Source organism: Gadus macrocephalus, chromosome 3 (assembly GCF_031168955.1).
Source record: "Gadus macrocephalus chromosome 3, ASM3116895v1".
Classification (NCBI taxonomy): Eukaryota; Metazoa; Chordata; class Actinopteri; order Gadiformes; family Gadidae; genus Gadus; species Gadus macrocephalus.
The window spans coordinates 4,125,224-4,144,252 of record NC_082384.1 but is presented as its reverse complement, the minus strand read 5'-3'; the positions used below and the strand labels follow the sequence as shown (position 1 = coordinate 4,144,252).

The window sequence follows — 19,029 nt, the reverse complement described above, 5'->3', positions numbered from 1 at the left end:
TGTCCTCTGTCTCCTTGGGGTCTCACCTCCTCTGTCTCCTCTGTGTCTTATGTCCTCTGTCCCCTTGGTCATGTCCTCTGGCTCCTCAGTGTCCTCTGTCTCCTTGGTGTCTCATGTCCTCTGTCTCCTCAGTGTCCTCTGTCTCCTAGGTGTCTCAACCTCCTCTGTCTCCTCAGTGTCTCGCGTCCTTTGCCCTCTGTCTCCTCTGTGTCCTCTGCTCCTCGGTGTCTGTGTGCCTAATTGACTCCATCTGCAGCTTTCTTACTCTTAAATGGCCTCGGTCAGACTTGCAGGAAACGGGGCTGAACGTGTGGACTTTACCTTCCCATATACTGCCGCAAGCTGCATCCGAAGCTGTAGCCTATTTTCTGTGCAGGGTGCTCTATTGACTTTCCGTCATTGCGTTTGAATCAGTCCAATTAGCATGCTTTCAATGCCCCTTAAGAAGAAGATGACTTGGTGTGAGGTTAGGCATGAGATGATATTTCACCACTTAATATGCTTTTCGTCACACTCCATTAATGTCTGCCTTCTTGTCATAAAGTGACTGGCGGTTAATGGAGGCCTGCCAGGCCTGCATTGGATTAGGAGGAAATCTGATCCTTCAGATGTGCGTGTGTGTGTTTGTGTATCTTTGTGTGTACGAATGTGCATTCTCACACATTCATACGTGTGTGTGTGTGTGTTTGCGCACTTGTGTGTGTGTTATTTCTAGATAACGGTCAAATGCAATTTGCTGAGTACATATAATAAGAAAAAGAAAGCTAGAGCTGATGTTTGTGCCTGATGATCTAATTCTGTTCATTTCATCAATCATGCTCCATCGTTCCCTGCTGTCACTTCTGCCATTAGCCATGGTTTTGCCATGGCGCACAATTGTGTAGATGGAATTAGCAAGGAAGCAATTGTCATTGGAGTCGACTGAAATGTTATACCACGGATATGGCTTGTGGTTGGTGTGTGTGTCTGTGAGTGTGTGTGTCTGCGAGTGTGTCTGTGTCTGTGAGTGTGTGTGTCTGTGTGTGTGTTTTCATCTGTGCGTGCATGTGTGTGTTTGCGTGTGTGCGTGTGTGTTTCTATGAGAGTGTGTGTTTGCTGTGAGTGCATGTGTGTGTCTGTGAGAGGAGGAGGAGTTTGAAAAGTATTTGAAGGTACAAAGCACCCTAAGTTACAGAGAGGGTTTCACTCTCTTGCAGACCAGCCCTTGAAACTGAAGCAGGAATTTGAAAGAAACAGCGGCTGGTATTTGGACACAGGGACAAACAATATATTTTTTTCAGCTCTATTTTAACGTTGGACCCTATTGAAATCACCTTTTTAGGCAGAAAGTAACAGGATTGCAAGAATTTATCTTCTTTAAATGTAATAAAGGATAAAGGGAGACCTCACCCAGAGGAAGGAAAGTTTCTTGCGGACCAGAATGCAACGCCTCTCTCACTCGACCCTCCAACAGGCTGGAATTCTGCATCGCTAAGCCGCACTTTGGCCATTTTTTCCTTCAGCCCTTCAGATACAGACAGACAGGCAGACAGCCCACAGAGAGACAGCACACTGACGGACAGCACACTGACAGAAAGCACACTGACAGACAGACAGCACACAGACAGACAGCACACAGACAGACAGGGGCACACCATGTGGTCCTGCATCACAGACTTCTTCACCTACGAAACCACCAAGTCGGTGGTGGTTAAGAGCTGGACCATCGGCATCATCAACCGCGTGGTTCAGCTGCTGATCATCGCCTACTTTATTGGGTTGGTGCTGATGATAACACATCATATTATATTATTTTACCTGAATATGATGATAATGTTTGTGTGCATGCGTGTGTATGTGTTTCTGTGTGTGTATGTATATGTGTGTGTTTATAGCGTTGGTCTGAGATGCTGTGCTTATGGTATAAGGAAATTAGAAATGACATTTTCTAATAGAAAGTAGAGTTCAGAGGTGGTATGAGAACATTGGTTCAACAAGCAAAACCAGGTTAATAACACAGATCTGCCTGAAAGCACGATCAGGTAAATATGCATAAATAGTGCTGTCAACAAGGAACTTTACAACATAGTAGTTGTAAAGTCCATGCTGATGTCAGAGATAATAGCATGACACACACACACACACACACACACACACACATAGAAACACACACACACACACACACACACACACACACATACACCCCCCCACACACACACACACACACACACACACACACACACACACACACACACACACACACACACACACACACACACACACACAGAACAGAGAAGGACAGTTGTGTTCCCTGGCTTATCCATCCTGCAAAATAGTCAAACAAGTGGTACAATATCTTTAATGTTTACAGAAACACCAAGCTGCCTGAGCCCTATCCCACAAACCATGCCCCCGTGTTCCTTAACAACTGCTTCAGTACCAGTTAGCTCATTGCTCATGTTTAAGGGACCCGCCACCTCACCGCTGAATAAACACTGAGCCACGCGGCGTCCCTAAGGGCCCACAGAACTGCTTCAGAGCGGGGAAACAACAGAAGCATTAGCGCACATTAAAAGCAAGATGGGAACTGGTTGCAATAACGTTCAAAGAGCCTTTTCACTTGTGGGGGAGACCAACTCTGTGGTGAGGGCTCCTGATCCACACTAAGCTCACGTCAGCACATTCTGGTGCTGATGTTTGTGTGAGCCTGCAGCTGGGTATTCGTCCATCAGAAGGCCTACCAGGTGCTTAAGTGTGTGGGACCCTGCAGCTGGGTGTTAGTCTAGAGAAGGCCAAACAGGTGCTGATGTTTGTACGAGCCTGCAGCTGGGTATTAGTCCATCAGAAGGCCTTCCAGGTGCTTAAGTGTGTGGGACCCTGCAGCTGGGTGTTGGTCTAGAGAAGGTGCTGATGTGTGTGTGACCCTGCAGCTGGGTGTTGGTCTAGAGAAGGTGCTGATGTGTTGGTGACCCTGCAGCTGGGTGTTGGTCTAGAGAAGGTGCTGATGTGTTGGTAACCCTGCAGCTGGGTGTTCGTCCACGAGAAGGCCTACCAGGTGCGGGACACGGCCGTGGAGTCGTCGGTGATGACCAAGGTGAAAGGATTCGGCATCTACAACAACCGGGTGATGGATGTGGCCGACTACGTCACCCCCACCCAGGTACAACCCCACCAGGGCCAACGGGGGGGGGGAACAAAACGGTTTCCCCATTTTGTTTCCCCCCCAGTGGAGTGTGGAAAGAACATTAGAAAGTTGGCCAGGAGGAAACAGAAAAATAATAATTCTAAATCAAATATATCCCAGTGGATGGATTGTAACATTCTCCTTCATCAAGTTTGAAGGAGAACCATACCCGCTGAGCTTCTTCAGTCTGGGGCCTCAGGGCTGCCGGCTCCCCTGTAAACCTCCAATCTGGTTCAACAGGCGAGGAAAGGTGTGTCCAATCAGCACCTAATCATCAGAGGCTGGGTCACCGTATCAGCCAATCCCAGGCTCTGCATGCATGTGTTCAGCATAGAGAGGGAGTCATCTTCTGCTAGTTGTCCTTTAAGTCTACCTGGAGGAGAGTACCCTGAGACAATGTGTAACAAACCACCTGTTTCCCCCAGGGGGCCTCTGTGTTCTGCATCATCACCAAGCTGATCACTACAGAGAACCAGGTCCAAGGCTTCTGCCCAGAGGTTTGCTTCCCTTGTGCTGATGTAGTTCTGTCATCACAGCTTGTGTGCCATGCTGCATTCTTGATAACCATACAGTTGATAACCATACATATATTATGGTACCCCTCTCTCAAGGGGTACCATAATATCCTACCAGTAATGTAATCAGATACTGCCACTATCCCTCATGCAGATACTCAACACTCCTATGTGTGTGTGTGTGTGTGTGTGTGTGTGTGTGTGTGTGTGTGTGTGTGTGTGTGTGTGTGTGTGTGTGTGTGTGTGTGTGTGTGCGTGAACTTATGCTTGTCCCTTGAACAGAGTGAGCCCAAATACCATTGCATCAACGACAACAACTGCACCAAGTACCTGAACAAGCCAGGAGGCTATGGTGAGCGCTGCCCCCTGCTGGCCTCTCCCTCCTGTCCACTCTGAGGCTCCAGGGAGCCGCCCTTAGCTGCTACACTGTGCAGCATTCACTATATTTATTATTATTATACGTTATTACAATATGTGTTTGTATGCGTGTGTTTTTCTGAGGGTGTGTGTATGTGTGTGTGTGATTGTATTTGTGCCTGTGTGTGTGTGTTTGTTTACATTACTTCCACGTCCATTGCAGGGATTCCGACAGGGAAGTGTGTTCGTTTCAACGACACCATGAAGACATGCCAGATCCAGGGCTGGTGCCCGGCAGAGATAGACTACATCAAGACGTAAGATGGTTGACCTTCCTTCTGCCTTGTCCCACTGCAGTGTCTCCCACCTCAATCCTTCCCTCTCACATCCTTGTTTCTCTCTCTCAGCGAACCGATGAAGGAGGTGGAGAATTTCACCATCTTTATCAAGAACAGCATACGTTTCCCACTGTTTGACTACACCAAGTAGGACCCGTTCCAACCTACGTCCCAACCTCCATCACTCAGCATACCCATACCTCCAGCTGTTTCATTCTGGGATGTGTGTGTGTGTGTGTGTGTGTGTGTGTGTGTGTGTGTCTTTGTGTGTGTTTGTGTGGGTGTAGTTGTAGTTTATGTCAAATTGCGTCATACACAGACAAATCAGTGTATTTTATATGGAAAGAATGTTACTGAGTGTGTGTGTGTGTGTGTGTGTGTGTGTGTGTGTGTGTGTGTGTGTGTGTGTGTGCGTGTATGCGTGTGTGCACGCCATAGGGGGAACTTTCTCCCTACGATCAATAAGAGCTACATCTCTTCCTGTAACTTCGACATGGTCCACCACAAGTACTGCCCCATCTTCAGGGTCGGAGACGTGATCCAATACGCTCAGCAGGACTTCATGAAACTGGCGCATAAAGTACATATTATGGACACATAAATCAGAACATAATGCTCTCTCTCTCTCTCTCTCTCTCTCTCTCTCTCTCTCTCTCTCTCTCTCTCTCTCTCTCTCTCTCTCTCTCACTCTCACTCTCACTCTCTCTCTCATATATCAATATGTATTGTATCTGTAGCTCTCTCCCCTCCTCACATGCATCCCCCTCTCTCCAGGGAGGGGTCATAGGGATCAAGATCGCGTGGATGTGTGACCTGGACCGGGGAGACGAACACTGCAGCCCGTCCTACTCTTTCACCCGCCTGGATGCCATGTCCCAGAATAACTCTATCTCCCCCGGTTACAACTTCAGGTTATTACTCTCCAGTGGCGGCTGTTGATCAAAAATGTTTGTGGGGCGCATTAATAGAGGGGGGGTCTCAAAAAAAAATAATGATTTGGTAGATTTGATTTCCTGTATTTGGGTGCATTTTGGGCATGGCCACTACCTATTACCTATTACCTACTATTAATTCAGATTCATAGCCTACATACTGACTTGCAGGGCCTGGACAAGCTTACAATGCATATACAGACCTACTTTATTGCCATTCCAACAGCCATTTCTATTTGACCTATTGTTGTTATTCTGATATTGAGACAAATCATGATTACTGTCCTATAGCGTCCATTTTTTTGTGAGTCTCAAAATGCAGTTAGAAATATGGGACAGTTGCTTCATGTTGTTTATAGGCTACAGGCCGAAAGTCTAAATGAATATGTAACTTGCCTGCTCCTATTAAAGGATACATATTATACCACCAGGTGTGAGTTTGATTAGCTTTACAAGCCGTTTCGAAAATCTGCCCCATATGACATCACTAGTGGGTTTGTCCACCTAGATCTGTGCTGGATAGGCTAATCACACTCACACCTGGTGGTATATAATGCCTCCTTTAAGTATAACATTGCTTGGGGAGTCCAAATCCTCCACTGAATTGGTTGGAAAGTGCTTACCACTCTCTGCCAATTAGCGATCTATCTCTTCTCTACATGTAGTTGTGTTTCGTGAATGCTGCTTAGGGAGGTAGCCTATTTGATTGATTTGCTGAATGGTCCAATCATGTGGTGATAACTAAAGAAGAGCTATACCATTGGCCTAGGGTGCACACTGGTGCGACCCGACGGCAAATTTTCTTGCGCCAATGAAAAGCTGTCTTTGCTTGACAGACAGCAAATAGTTTGCAAGCTTACATTGACTTCAACGTGGCCGGCGCCCCTGAATTAGAGGAGGGCTTTATTTTGAATGACCAATAACTAGCCTAGCCCAAATCATTGACGTTCAGACGCATTTAAATGGTTGCTGGCAGTGGCAAGTAGTCTATCGCACAATTAACGAGGATAAACGCTATGTATTTTTGTTCATCTATTTCGTATTTATAATAGTTGATTCATAGTTGGCAGATATATTCAAGTGAATATTTCACGGAGGGGCGGCGCCCTAGTGCCCTCGATTGACCCACCGCCACTGGTAATCTCCAACCCCGATCAGGGATATTTCCTTCTCAAATTACAGTGATGCCACTGGTGGCTTTGTATACATTTTGTTCACATAACTCCCTCCCTGCTATTTTGTAGTTCACCAAAACACCCTGAAACAACTTGAGTCTCACATTCTTATGCCACCATACACCAACAGTGCAAGCAGGCCAATGGCAACCAAGCGCGCAGTCCTTCCTCCCTCACTTTAAAAACCACCAGCCGCCACTGATATATATATATATATATATATATATATATATATACATACATGTATATATAAATAATTATTAGGTAAGTTCTGCAAGCAGCGCTCAACTATTCTCTACAAACGTCTCTACATTTCTACTATATATGACCCTACGCCTTCCACAATTTTCCGCCTAGACATTACATTCCACTTTTAAAAGGTTCATATTAGCTTGAAATACTGCGCTAGCGTTGAATTATTTTTCTTTTTTTATCTCTGACAATTCAACTACTTCAGACTTTGCAACTTGGTTAATCTTCAAATATATCAAAACAGATTTTCAATATCGTTTATTTCAGAATCAACTGTTTAATTTTAAACCTGCTTCGTATACTTTCAGTTGGTCTCATACGTTGAGGCTAGAGTTAGTTATGACGTCACCCGCTCTAGCCAATGGCGGCTATCACACAATCTTACCATTTTGGATGTTGCAGAGCCTATCAACGTCAACCTTGAATCACAATATTAAGCTTGAACGGTTACAGTATTTCTTCTATTTCTGGTTTGACTTGAGCTATGATGATTAATAGATTGGCAATACGATTGTTCTACATCGGGCGTTTGTGTGTGGGGACCCCCATTTATGTAGCTAGAGGCTAGGTGTATCTTACGTATCCGGTGTACTTCCGGTAGAAGCTAAATGCTAACGCAAACCATCTTTTTCAAGGCAAGCTATCTAGACAAACAATATTTCGATGAAAGAGACTCCAAGGAGTCTAACGGTACAAGCCTTATAATTCAGTGAGCTTATCTTGATTAACTAGATGCGAAAGAATAACGTCAATAACACAAGTGATGACCCACCAACACACACACACACACACACACACACACACACACACACACACACACACACACACACACACACACACACACACACACACACACACACACACACACCCATACCACACCAAACCGAACACAAACACTTACTTACACTTGACGTAACACTGAGTTGATTCAACCATTTCAAACTTTATCATAACAGCTCAGGGCCCCGTTTCCCGAAAGCATCTTTAGCCTAAGTGGATCGCAGAGTGGGTCGTACGAGCATCGTACAGTTCTCACACCGTTTCCCGAAAGCATCTTTGGTAACGAACCTCTTAAAAACGCTCACGAGTCACGAGTACCTAACGAGTGCTCCACGGTACTCGTAGGACGCTAAGAGCCTCGTTAGTCTACTATAGCCTCAGTGGCGTAGCCAGCGGACATTCCTAGTATTGAATGCGTTTTATTATAACACATTGGTATTGGTGTATCACGTGCGTCTGAGCCTAATGTGGGCCATTATGTTCTTAGTTTGAGAGAGACAGTCCAGGAAATGTTTGAGCAGGCAGGGCACTTAAAATGTGTGAGAGAAAGTGGGGGGGATTTGTGCAGACTGACATAGGCTACTCATAAAACGTAGCATAAAATAATGTAAAAAAAAAAAAAATTATAAAAGGAGCAGGCAAAAGGCTGGGATATGGTGGGGATTGGTCATGTTGACGGGAATGTTTAGTGACATGTGGGAGGGTGGAGGGGGTTAAAAAAAAGTCTCAATCACTCTTCGACGTGCATGAAAACCAGCCGCGTAGTTATGAGGGAGGCCGTCCTCACACCGATCTTCCTCGTCGTCATCGTCCTCCTCAATGTCCTCCGGTTCAACCAAAGCTACCCCAGCCTTAGCTGCAATTTTGTGCAACATAGCTGTCACACATATCACAGCGCATGACTTGGCCGGCGAAAACTGGAGCCTCCGCTGGACTTGTGAAGGCATCTAAAGCGCAACTTCCACCTCCCGATCGTGCGCTCAGGATTAGGACTGATATATATGTCGGCCTAGGCTTAATCAATTGTGTTTTAATATCTTTAGCATTCATATTATTGCAATCTATTCTTTTCGTAGGCTACTCTGCGGTTGGCCTTGATGGGGAGATATTTTAACCCTTTTTAATCCCATTTTCCTCCGACATTCCTGCGTCTCCCCCTGCGTCATAGCCCGTTTCAGCACCATGTCAGTGGACAGGTACAATCCTACGATCGTCGTGAGTGCAGCGAATGCGCGTTCACGTTAAGAGGAGTTTCGGGAAACGCTCCAAAGAAATTATCGATGGTTCGAAAGATCCACCTTTCGAACCATCTTACGAGCGAAGATCCATCGATATCGGGAAACGGGGCCCAGCTATTCTATATTTGATCTAAAAAAAAGTTGTTTTACTACAGTGTTTACCAATGCATCATTTATGCAAAGTATTGGCTCTGCTCACTCTAATTGTCTTTTTGTATGTAAAGGTTTGCCAAGTATTACAAAATGGACAATGGGACCGACTATCGTACATTAGTCAAAGCCTTTGCTATCAGATTTGATGTGCTGGTCAATGGAAATGTGAGTGTATGTTTGTGCATCTGTGTGTGTTGTTCTAAGTTTGTTTGTGACTGTCTGTGTGCCTGTGTGGATGTGTGTGTGTCTTTGTGTGTGTGTGTGTGTGTGTGTGTGTGTGTGTGTGTGTCTGTCTGTCTGTCTGTCTGTCTGTCTGTCTGTCTGTCTGTCTGTCTGTCTGTCTGTCTGTCTGTCTGTCTGTCTGTCTGTCTGTCTGTCTGTCTGTCTGTCTGTCTGTCTGTCTGTCTGTCTGTCTGTCTGTCTGTCTGTCTGTCTGTCTGTCTGTCTGTCTGTCTGTCTGTCTGTCTGTCTGTCTGTCTGTCTGTCTGTCTGTCTGTCTGTCTGTCTGTCTGTCTGTCTGTCTGTCTGTCTGTCTGTCTGTCTGTCTGTCTGTCTGTCTGTCTGTCTGTCTGTCTGTCTGTCTGTCTGTCTGTCTGTCTGTCTGTCTGTCTGTCTGTCTGTCTGTCTGTCTGTCTGTCTGTCTGTCTGTCTGTCTGTCTGTCTGTCTGTCTGTCTGTCTGTCTGTCTGTCTGTCTGTCTGTCTGTCTGTCTGTCTGTCTGTCTGTCTGTCTGTCTGTCTGTCTGTCTGTCTGTCTGTCTGTCTGTCTGTCTGTCTGTCTGTCTGTCTGTCTGTCTGTCTGTCTGTCTGTCTGTCTGTCTGTCTGTCTGTCTGTCTGTCTGTCTGTCTGTCTGTCTGTCTGTCTGTCTGTCTGTCTGTCTGTCTGTCTGTCTGTCTGTCTGTCTGTCTGTCTGTCTGTCTGTCTGTCTGTCTGTCTGTCTGTCTGTCTGTCTGTCTGTCTGTCTGTCTGTCTGTCTGTCTGTCTGTCTGTCTGTCTGTCTGTCTGTCTGTCTGTCTGTCTGTCTGTCTGTCTGTCTGTCTGTCTGTCTGTCTGTCTGTCTGTCTGTCTGTCTGTCTGTCTGTCTGTCTGTCTGTCTGTCTGTCTGTCTGTCTGTCTGTCTGTCTGTCTGTCTGTCTGTCTGTCTGTCTGTCTGTCTGTCTGTCGTCCCGCCTCCCCCCCATCAACACAAATCCACCGTGACTCAGCGCATTGTAGACCATGTCTGTCGCTCTACTGGAAGAAGCCATTCTTCTTGTTTTTGTTCCCTCTCTGGCTTTCTCCGTCTCCTTTTTCCTTCTCCTCCCATTCCTCTATTCCTTCCACTTTGTTCTCCTCTCTCTCTCCTTCTCCTCGGTCCTCTCCTCCCTCTCTCCTCTTCCTGGCTCTCTCGCTCCTTCCCTTTTGTTTTCTACATTATTCCACTCTGGTTTCCTCCCTCCTCGCCCTCGCTCTCTCCCCTCCTCACCCCTCCTTCCCCGCTCTCCTCTTCTCTCTCCTCTACTTTCTTCCCCATCTGTCCACTCTCCCACCTCCCTTGTCTGTCTGTCTGTCTGTCTGTCTGTCTGTCTGTCTGTCTGTCTGTCTGTCTGTCTGTCTGTCTGTCTGTCTGTCTGTCTGTCTGTCTGTCTGTCTGTCTGTCTGTCTGTCTGTCTGTCTGTCTGTCTGTCTGTCTGTCTGTCTGTCTGTCTGTCTGTCTGTCTGTCTGTCTGTCTGTCTGTCTGTCTGTCTGTCTGTCTGTCTGTCTGTCTGTCTGTCTGTCTGTCTGTCTGTCTGTCTGTCTGTCTGTCTGTCTGTCTGTCTGTCTGTCTGTCTGTCTGTCTGTCTGTCTGTCTGTCTGTCTGTCTGTCTGTCTGTCTGTCTGTCTGTCTGTCTGTCTGTCTGTCTGTCTGTCTGTCTGTCTGTCTGTCTGTCTGTCTGTCTGTGGGGATTTGTGTTTGGCTTTTTTCTTGTTAAACCTCTCTTTAGGGTTGGAGGCATGCTGACCTTATTATTATTATTATTATATTATTATTACCAGTGATTGTCAACCTTATCATTCATATGAAATTAAACTAATGCTAAATAAAAAATAAGGATTTGACTGACTATAAAGAGTGGGAACTGGGTCACTAGCGCTCATGTAATAAACAAACTGTATTAATCCACAGGCTGGAAAGTTCAACATGATCCCCACACTCATAAACATGGTGGCGGCCTTCACATCTGTTGGCGTGGTGAGTCTCCTTCAGGGTCACATGACCGCGATGCCAAGTTGCACCCTTCCTACTGCCTTCTGGTTGGCCACAGGTGACATGTGGCAGAGCAGTACGAAGCCAGATCCATTCCTGGGTTTAACTTTATTTCTCTGTCTCTGTGTGCTTCCCAGGGCACGGTCCTCTGTGACATCATCCTGCTCAACTTCCTGAAAGGGGCCGATCAGTATAAAGCCAAGAAGTTTGAAGAGGTAAGTCCAGACCCCAGCAAGTAGGCGACCATAGCTCTGTCACGTCTCATCAGAACACTAATAAACATACACACATCCCTGTACTGCAGCCATGGATTTTCTTCAGCCTTTGAAACGATGTGTCATACTAAACACAACCCATTCACAGCTTTGAACCATTTGGCAGTTCAAAAGCTAGCGGCGGCTTTACGTCCCTTCCTTTCCAGCTCTTAGTAATGCCCTCTGCCAATACTGACCTTCTCACTTCTTTCTCCACCAACCCATATTGATTCAGATAGAAGAAGTGTTTGAATGAACCCCATCTAAATGGGGGTAGCTGGGTCTCGTTGTTTGGTGCCACTCCCTCTAGTTTTGAACAAAAGAGATTTCTGCAGTGAAGTAGTTCCATAGTACAATCATATCGTAATGAACTATCAGCTAAACCTAATGATGAGCTTTGCATTCACCATCTGTCTGTTATTTAAGGCAGCACAATGCAGGTGAGGAGTGCAATATTTATCTTGATATTCTTAAAGTAAGGTCACATTCCACTGATCATACATGCACGATGCAAAATAAGAGTGTTATGAAATGGTCCGACGTTTTTCTTGAATCTTTTTTTAGGTGTCAGACACCGAGATCGACTCCCATATCAACGGCTTGTATCGCTCCCAGCTGTCGCTGAGACATGATGAGAAACAATCCACTGACTCATTCTCCTTTGGACATTTTGGATAATGGATTAGGGCAACAGCCAATACCAGAAGTGGTAAAAGCAAAAGGGCGGGACAAGGGCAGTAAAATGAGATGAGTTACGGATCTTTCAAAAGCATCTCATTAGAGGAGAAATTAATAATACAGGCATATAAACTTTTACCTTCCTCTTAAAATGTATTAAATTAGTTAGGTTATTCCATGAAATATGTAATTATAGGTTATCATTAATTGCTAAATAACGTAGCATTTATGGGAAAAAAAGTTCCAGCTCTGGGAAAACCTTATTTTTCCATCATATACCATCAGAAAACAATGCCAATACACATGGGTTGTCAGCATTGCAGACTAATATTGTGGTTGCAACAATTATTTTCTGAGAAAAGAGAAAGGAAAGAGCCCTGTTTTAGAACTAATTACTAATGCATTCTAGGAAATTACTAGACTAGACTGGCATAATATATAGAACTGAGTAATTACCCGAAGGATTCTGGAAACTGGAAGTGCCTTGAAAAACTCGAAAATTGGCTAACTGAGTTTCCTCTTCTGCAATTAACCAAACATTTGTCTAAAAAAAAAAAAAGTGCCAGGGATAAAGCATGTTTGAAAAGCATGACAACTATCTAACAGGCCATTTGTCACCATAAATGAGGCCATATCTTGCCAAGTGAACAACCAAATGCTGACTAGTAAGCTGGAGGAAAGCCTTTCACATTGGGCAGGAGTACGAGAAACAGTTGTTCACAAATAATGCCTGATCAGAGCCATGTTAATGCCTGGCGTGCCTTCCAACGGCCTCAGAAAGTATCCTGGTGAGTTCAGGTCAAATTACTTATTATACTTTTTCCATCCCTTTTGGCGTTACACGATAGAGGCCACTGGCTGGCAGGACAGGGCTGAGGAACTGAACCCATGGGTAGACTTGGGTTGACGGGTTGATTATACAGATACTGGTCACTCACACATGCTATGCCAAAAGGGATATATTTCTCTTGTCTTGATGAAAATGATGATGATTGGCAACTGATTGATAATTTAGCACATTTAACAGCATCCCTCTTCCATAACCATGTTCTCTCCCTGACAACTTGTCAGGTTGGTTTTAAATGAGCTCAACATGCATCACAATGCCTCATTATTGTTTGACATCCTAAATAAAATCTTGAAAGGGAACGTACAGTTTCTGGAAAGGGTAATGTTTTTCTGTGTTTATTTTTAATCATATGCAGAACAACTGCATCAAAGGAACGTGTAACTCATGAATGTGTTTGGATGTGCTGAGTTAGATGTCTGAGAGCCTGCCTCTTCAGAATCATAAACTTGCTAGAAAGGTCTACTCAAACACATTCCACCAAGTCCTCTCAAAAGGCCATGTGATCTGTGTTATGGGAATATAACGGTTGCTTGTGTGGCGGGAATTTTGAGCCAAGTCAATCATAACCTGACCGAAACGGGTAGAATAAAGAGTCATAGCGAACTTATAACAATTATGTTCATACATTTGGGTAAAACAGTACAGTGACATACAACGATCACACAACAAACTAACAACAATCCTCAAAAAACAGAAACAATGATAGGCCTATCATATGGGGCCTAGATGGGAGTCAGCCTCTCGCTCGAAGAGCTCCGCAGGCTGAAGACCCCTTGATGGGAATCACCCTGTGCCTATGGCGACACAATAGTGCCATAAAGCACTCATGTGATAAAACATGCATTCGGGCGTATTATATTATATCACACTCGTAGATATTAATTGCGAGTGCACAAATTAACTCTGCGCGCGCGCGCACTCAGAGCGCTGCTCCCCGAGCGAGGAAAACAGCTCCTCGAGAGCATTACCTCGTTGCAAGCGAGAGCGGGAAATAACTTCGGTCGCAGAAAACAGCCTCAGCCTCTCGCGAATGATGTTCTGCTCTCGCGCGCAAATTAAGTTTTGGCACTATGGGGAGGGAAACAAGGCAGGGCGGGCTTTCCTATGATTGGCCGTTTCTGAAGCGCGATATTTGATTGACAGCCCTCCTCAGCCCTCCTCTCATTCAATTCTGAATTGTACAGTAAATGGCTGAAACGATAGTTACGTATTGTAACTCTAGATTCTATGAGTATAGGCGCAGCCTTTTAAGTGTCAGCCTCATCGTCCTTTAACCCTCATAAGGTGTTCGGGTCTGTGGGACCCGTTTTCAGTTTTTAGCTTTATAAAAGTGATACAAATAATTATTTTTTTGAACTAAGATTCATTGGCTTTGGCTCATTTTCTGTGAGGAACATAAATCAGAAACATTTTCAAGGACCCCCCCCTGTATACCCCCCCATCACATTTATATTACACACAGGGTGTTCGGGTCCAGTGGACCCGGAGCTAGTTTAAGTGTGGAAATCATAGGTTCTGTGCACCCTGTGTGTGTGGGGAGAGTAAAGCAGGTGAATGGGCCCTTGGTGTGAGCACCCACAGTGTGCACCCACTCTTCCCGCACAAGGTTGCAACATTGGAGCACCCAACACTATCTACACCCATATTCCCCCACATTTTACCCTCTGTCTTGCGGGAACCATGGTTCCCGCAAGACAAGCTTGGGGATCTGACACTCTAAAAAATCTCTGTCAGCGTGGTTCCATACCACAACTGATCAAGATGGCAAAGCGATTCTCTGTTCAGACTGCCAAATATCAACTGTAGTTGATATTTGAAGAGACAGAGGGTTTTGATGGTGATGCAGAGGAAACAGTTTCAGAAAGTGAGGATAACATTTCTGAAAATTCAGAGTCTGACACTGAGTTTGAAGAGGAGGATCAGCATCAGCCAGCTCCGAAACGTAAAAGACAAATACACAATATACACAATATACATGCAACCAGTGCAAAAAATACATATGCAATACACACACAGTGAGACTCTGCCCCTCATGTGTGGTATAGACTGATATACGTATAATGGCTGTGTTCAAAGGCTTTAATGTGTTGTTCAGACATATGTTATTGAGTATGTTTCAATTTCTAATGATGTTGATAATTTCCCAGTTATGCCTGTTTTATGATGCATTTCCTTATTTTATTACATGCTAATACGAAAATAAACAAAAACGAGTGGCACCTCTATTCATAAATGTGATTTAACAAAGGTATAGGGAACAAATTTATCATATGTGTTGTTTATATTACTTGCAATTGGGTTGAGGTAACCATTTGGTGAGTATTTAAAAAAAAAAGTTAGATTATGTTGAATTAAAAGGCCTAAAATGCAATGGGTCCACCAGACCCAGCAGCACCTCCTGTGTAACAAAAAAACGAACACCCTATGAGGGTTAAATAGCTGAAGAAAAGCTGTTTATTGGGAGCAGAACGTCCGCCGGCGCCCGACTATATCTGCGAAATGCGGACGTCGTTGAGGCACGCCGCACGCGGACGTAATTGAGGCCCACACTGTTGGTGGGCGGGGATTACAAATTTTCAGTGCTACGGCTCACGCCTAGGGATAACCCAATAGCGATAGCCTTAAAAGGCTATACTCATAGAATCTAGAGTTACAATACGTAATTATCGTTTCAGCCATTTACTGTACAATTCAGAATTGAATGAGAGGAGGGCTGAGGAGGGCTGTCAATCAAATATCGCGCTTCAGAAACGGCCAATCATAGGAAAGCCCGCCCTGCCTTGGTTCCCTCCCCATAGTGCCAAAACTAAATTTGCGCGCGAGAGCAGAACATCATTTGCGAGAGGCTGAGGCTGTTTTGTGCGACCGAAGTTATTTCCCGCTCTCGCTTGCAACGAGGTAATGCTCTCGAGGAGCTGTTTTCCTCGCTCGGGGAGCAGCGCTCTGAGTGCGCGCGCGCGCAGAGATAATTTGCGAACTCGCAATTAATATCTACGCGTGTGATATGATATAATATGCCCGAATGCATGTTTTATCACGTGAGTGCTTTATGGCACTAACGTGTCGCTATATGTGCCCCTCCAAGAGATGCACAAGCTGAAGACCGATGTTTTGACTTATGTTTTGACTTCGTCCACACGGAGCCGAAACGGGCGAAAACAATCCGGTTTTGTTTTATGCGGTTCAGGAATATATTCGTAATATATATCACTGCGAAACCGCATCGAGCTGTAGAAACGCTGTAGTAAATATTCAAGGCGCTGGGGCTCCACAGAAAAAGTGGAGCGCATCAAGCCTGAGATTCAACCTTTTAAATTGAGCAGAAAACCTTTTTAATGTACAGTTATTAATTACATTTATCAAGGGGCTTTATTTAAAGTTACAAAAAGAATACAAATAAAATAATATATTAAAAATTCAACGCAACTCTGACGTCCCCCAGCTGGTGGGGGGCTAATGACGTCATCGTTTGCGTTTCAGGCGTCCACACGAATCCTAACACGAAACCGCATAGGTCCGGATAGATTTGAAACCACCTCCGAGGGTGGTTTCAGATATCTGCATTCACCGGCTCCGTCTGGACAGTCGGCCGAAACGCACAAGACTATGCGGTTTCACCCAAAAATCGGCTCCGTGTGGACGGGGCCTAAACACAGACTTCTTACTGTACGTCCACACCAGAAGTGAATTGAGCTACCAAATCGCCGGAAGTCATTCACTTTCTATGGTCAAGAGCGACCAAAGCGACCAACGCTACCAGCGGCCAAAGTTCAGCGACCAGAGCGTCCAAAAAAAGTCGAAAACTGTTTAACTTTATGCAAATTACTATGACGAGTTTCAGCGGCCAGACACTGACAGCCAATCGTAATGTAGGCGCTCTTCGCTTGCGTGGATCCCAGGGAACACCGAACACCGGCACTTTGGTTCCTATACCTACTGTTTTGGTTCCTACTGACTACAAAATGTCGACGGAAAAATTAATCGCAGCTGTAACTGGGCACCCGGTGTTGTACGATCCGAGCCTTTTTCATTTCAGAGATCGCAACAAAAAGGCTCTGGCCTGGGCAGAGGTGTCACGCGTGGTTGGTTGGTCTGTATGTGAGTTAATGAAACGTTTGAGATTATTGTAAAATAGGCGCGATACATATGTAACCGAGATCCTATCATACTAATCTCCCTTGCTCTGAATGGGACGATATCGTTTTCAAATATCGAAAATACATACGTTGTGCAAAGGAATAATGCACGCATAATGCAATAATAATGCAAATGAATAATGCACGGAACAAACGTGTCACTTCAATGCAGTTTAATAGAGGATAGACAGCTGACAAATGACCATTTAGCAGACGCTTTTATCCAAAGCGACTTACAATAAGTACATTTGTCATAAGAAGTGAAACGATATATCGCTGTCAGTGACAGTGATAATGACAGCTGTGTCAGCAGTGTGTTTGTGTTCAATAGTTAATGAGTGCAACATCCATAGTGATTTTGATACAAAGTGATGATAAGCGGGAGTATTTATAGAAAATATTTGCGATCTAGAACGTTCTTAGGCGGGAATCATTTTCATTTGCTTTCCATACCACCAATCTAACGCACCAATCGCGTGTAGTCTAGTGGTGGATTCAATGATTCGTTTCCGTGACCCAGTTCGCGTGATTCAGTTCGCCACGAGGAGTCGTTCGCGAATCGTTCGTTCGTTCGTTCGTTCAGTCGAGTTTCCGGTAGCACTAACTCCACTGAGTCTGACTGACTCAGCTGAGATCCGTGCAATGGGGTCCATTCCATGATGCGATTTACCGCTACCGGAAACCAGGCTGAACGAACATACGATTCGTGAACGACTCCTCCTAGTTCAGTCGAGTTAACGGTGAATCGATTCACCGGAAACTCGACTGAACGTGGAGGAGTCGTTCGCGATTCAGCCTAGTTTCCGGTAACGGTGAATCGAATCATGGAATGCACACCATTGCACGGTTCTCAGTTGAGTCAGTCAGACTCAGTGGAGTTAGTGCTACCGGAAACTCGTTCGTTCGTTCAGTCGAGTCTCCGGTGAATCGAATGGTGAACGAGACGACCGAACGAACGAGAGAGATGAACCGGTTCAGTTTGTTCGTCCTAAAGACTCGGTCATTCGAACCGGTTCGCGAACGAACGAGCCAACACTAGTGTAGTCATGCTTTAAACAAAACACGTTTTTGAAATCGTCACATACACAAACTAATCGAAATGACAAGGGATATCTCTTGTCTTTTATCCCTCCATTCCCCACTATTCACGGAGCCTGAGGTAAATCATTTTAAATTAAATAGTCTAGATTGATAGTTAGCCTAGTCAAGTCTTTATTAATACCAAACGACACAAATCGTCGGGAATTCATTCAGGTGATTCGGATCACACAGGCAAGACCACACAGAACAAGGGAGACAAGTCTGACTGGACATACACAAAATACATCACATTAAAACTACACATGTTGATAGATGGATAGATAGACAGATAGGCCTAGATCGATAGATAAATATGTTCCATTATTTGCCTTGCGGAGCCAGCCTGTCCTGTCCTCCTATGCAAATTAGCCATGTGCGCCAATGTCAATTTGTTTGACGCATGAGTGCAGATCATGATTTGCAGATGCAGATCAGTGAAACATATTTTAACTAGCCTTCTACAGCACGCAACGTTTTTTTGTTCTCGGTTGTAATTACATTTTAGGAGTTTTTTTAATATATATATTGGAGGGGAATCACTGTCCTACTTGCTGTCGAAGCACTTTATCCAACAAGCAAAACCGTCTCTGCAATATGGCCAAAGTGTATGGGAGTCAGTTCACTCTTTGATATGGCTGTCTGTACTAAAAGCATACGGCTCCTTTAAATGCATCTGCAAAATTGAATTCTACGTCATGAGCGACTTGAGCGACCAAAGAAAACAGAAATATTCGCAGCGAAACTTTATGAGCGACTGGTGTGGACGTACAGTTATACACTTCTGTCAGGACCCTGAGCGCAGCTGTCCCCCAATAAAACTAAACCCTTTGTTAACCAGACGTTAAACTATTGATGAAACCTCCTTAGGAAAGGGGGTTGACGCCGTGCTATTGTAAAAAAA

The 19,029-nt window shown here is 44.9% G+C and overlaps 2 protein-coding genes across 2 annotated transcripts in view; both read left to right on the top strand.

Annotated features, from left to right (window-relative positions):
* ndufs8a (NADH:ubiquinone oxidoreductase core subunit S8a) overlaps positions 1–19,029 on the top strand; it is a 340,733-nt gene that overhangs the window by 215,569 nt on the left and 106,135 nt on the right. The gene's annotated exons all lie outside the window — the stretch shown is intronic.
* p2rx3b (purinergic receptor P2X, ligand-gated ion channel, 3b) lies at positions 1,168–12,692 on the top strand. Its single transcript, XM_060046727.1, has 12 exons — positions 1,168–1,757; positions 3,004–3,139; positions 3,589–3,660; positions 3,961–4,030; positions 4,259–4,352; positions 4,443–4,520; positions 4,812–4,953; positions 5,148–5,284; positions 8,975–9,068; positions 11,050–11,115; positions 11,268–11,345; positions 11,949–12,692. The coding sequence occupies exons 1-12, from the start codon at positions 1,636–1,638 to the stop codon at positions 12,060–12,062; spliced, it is 1,203 nt and encodes a 400-aa protein (XP_059902710.1). The 5' UTR covers positions 1,168–1,635; the 3' UTR covers positions 12,063–12,692.

Excerpts from the sequence above, each read along its gene's own strand:
- p2rx3b (XM_060046727.1), top strand. The coding sequence starts at position 1,636 with ATGTGGTCCTGCATCACAGACTTCTTCACCTACGAAACCACCAAGTCG. Across the intron at positions 4,521-4,811 it reads CCACTGTTTGACTACACCAA|GGGGAACTTTCTCCCTACGA; the intron begins GTAGGACCCGTT and ends TGCACGCCATAG. Across the intron at positions 11,116-11,267 it reads CCTTCACATCTGTTGGCGTG|GGCACGGTCCTCTGTGACAT; the intron begins GTGAGTCTCCTT and ends TGTGCTTCCCAG.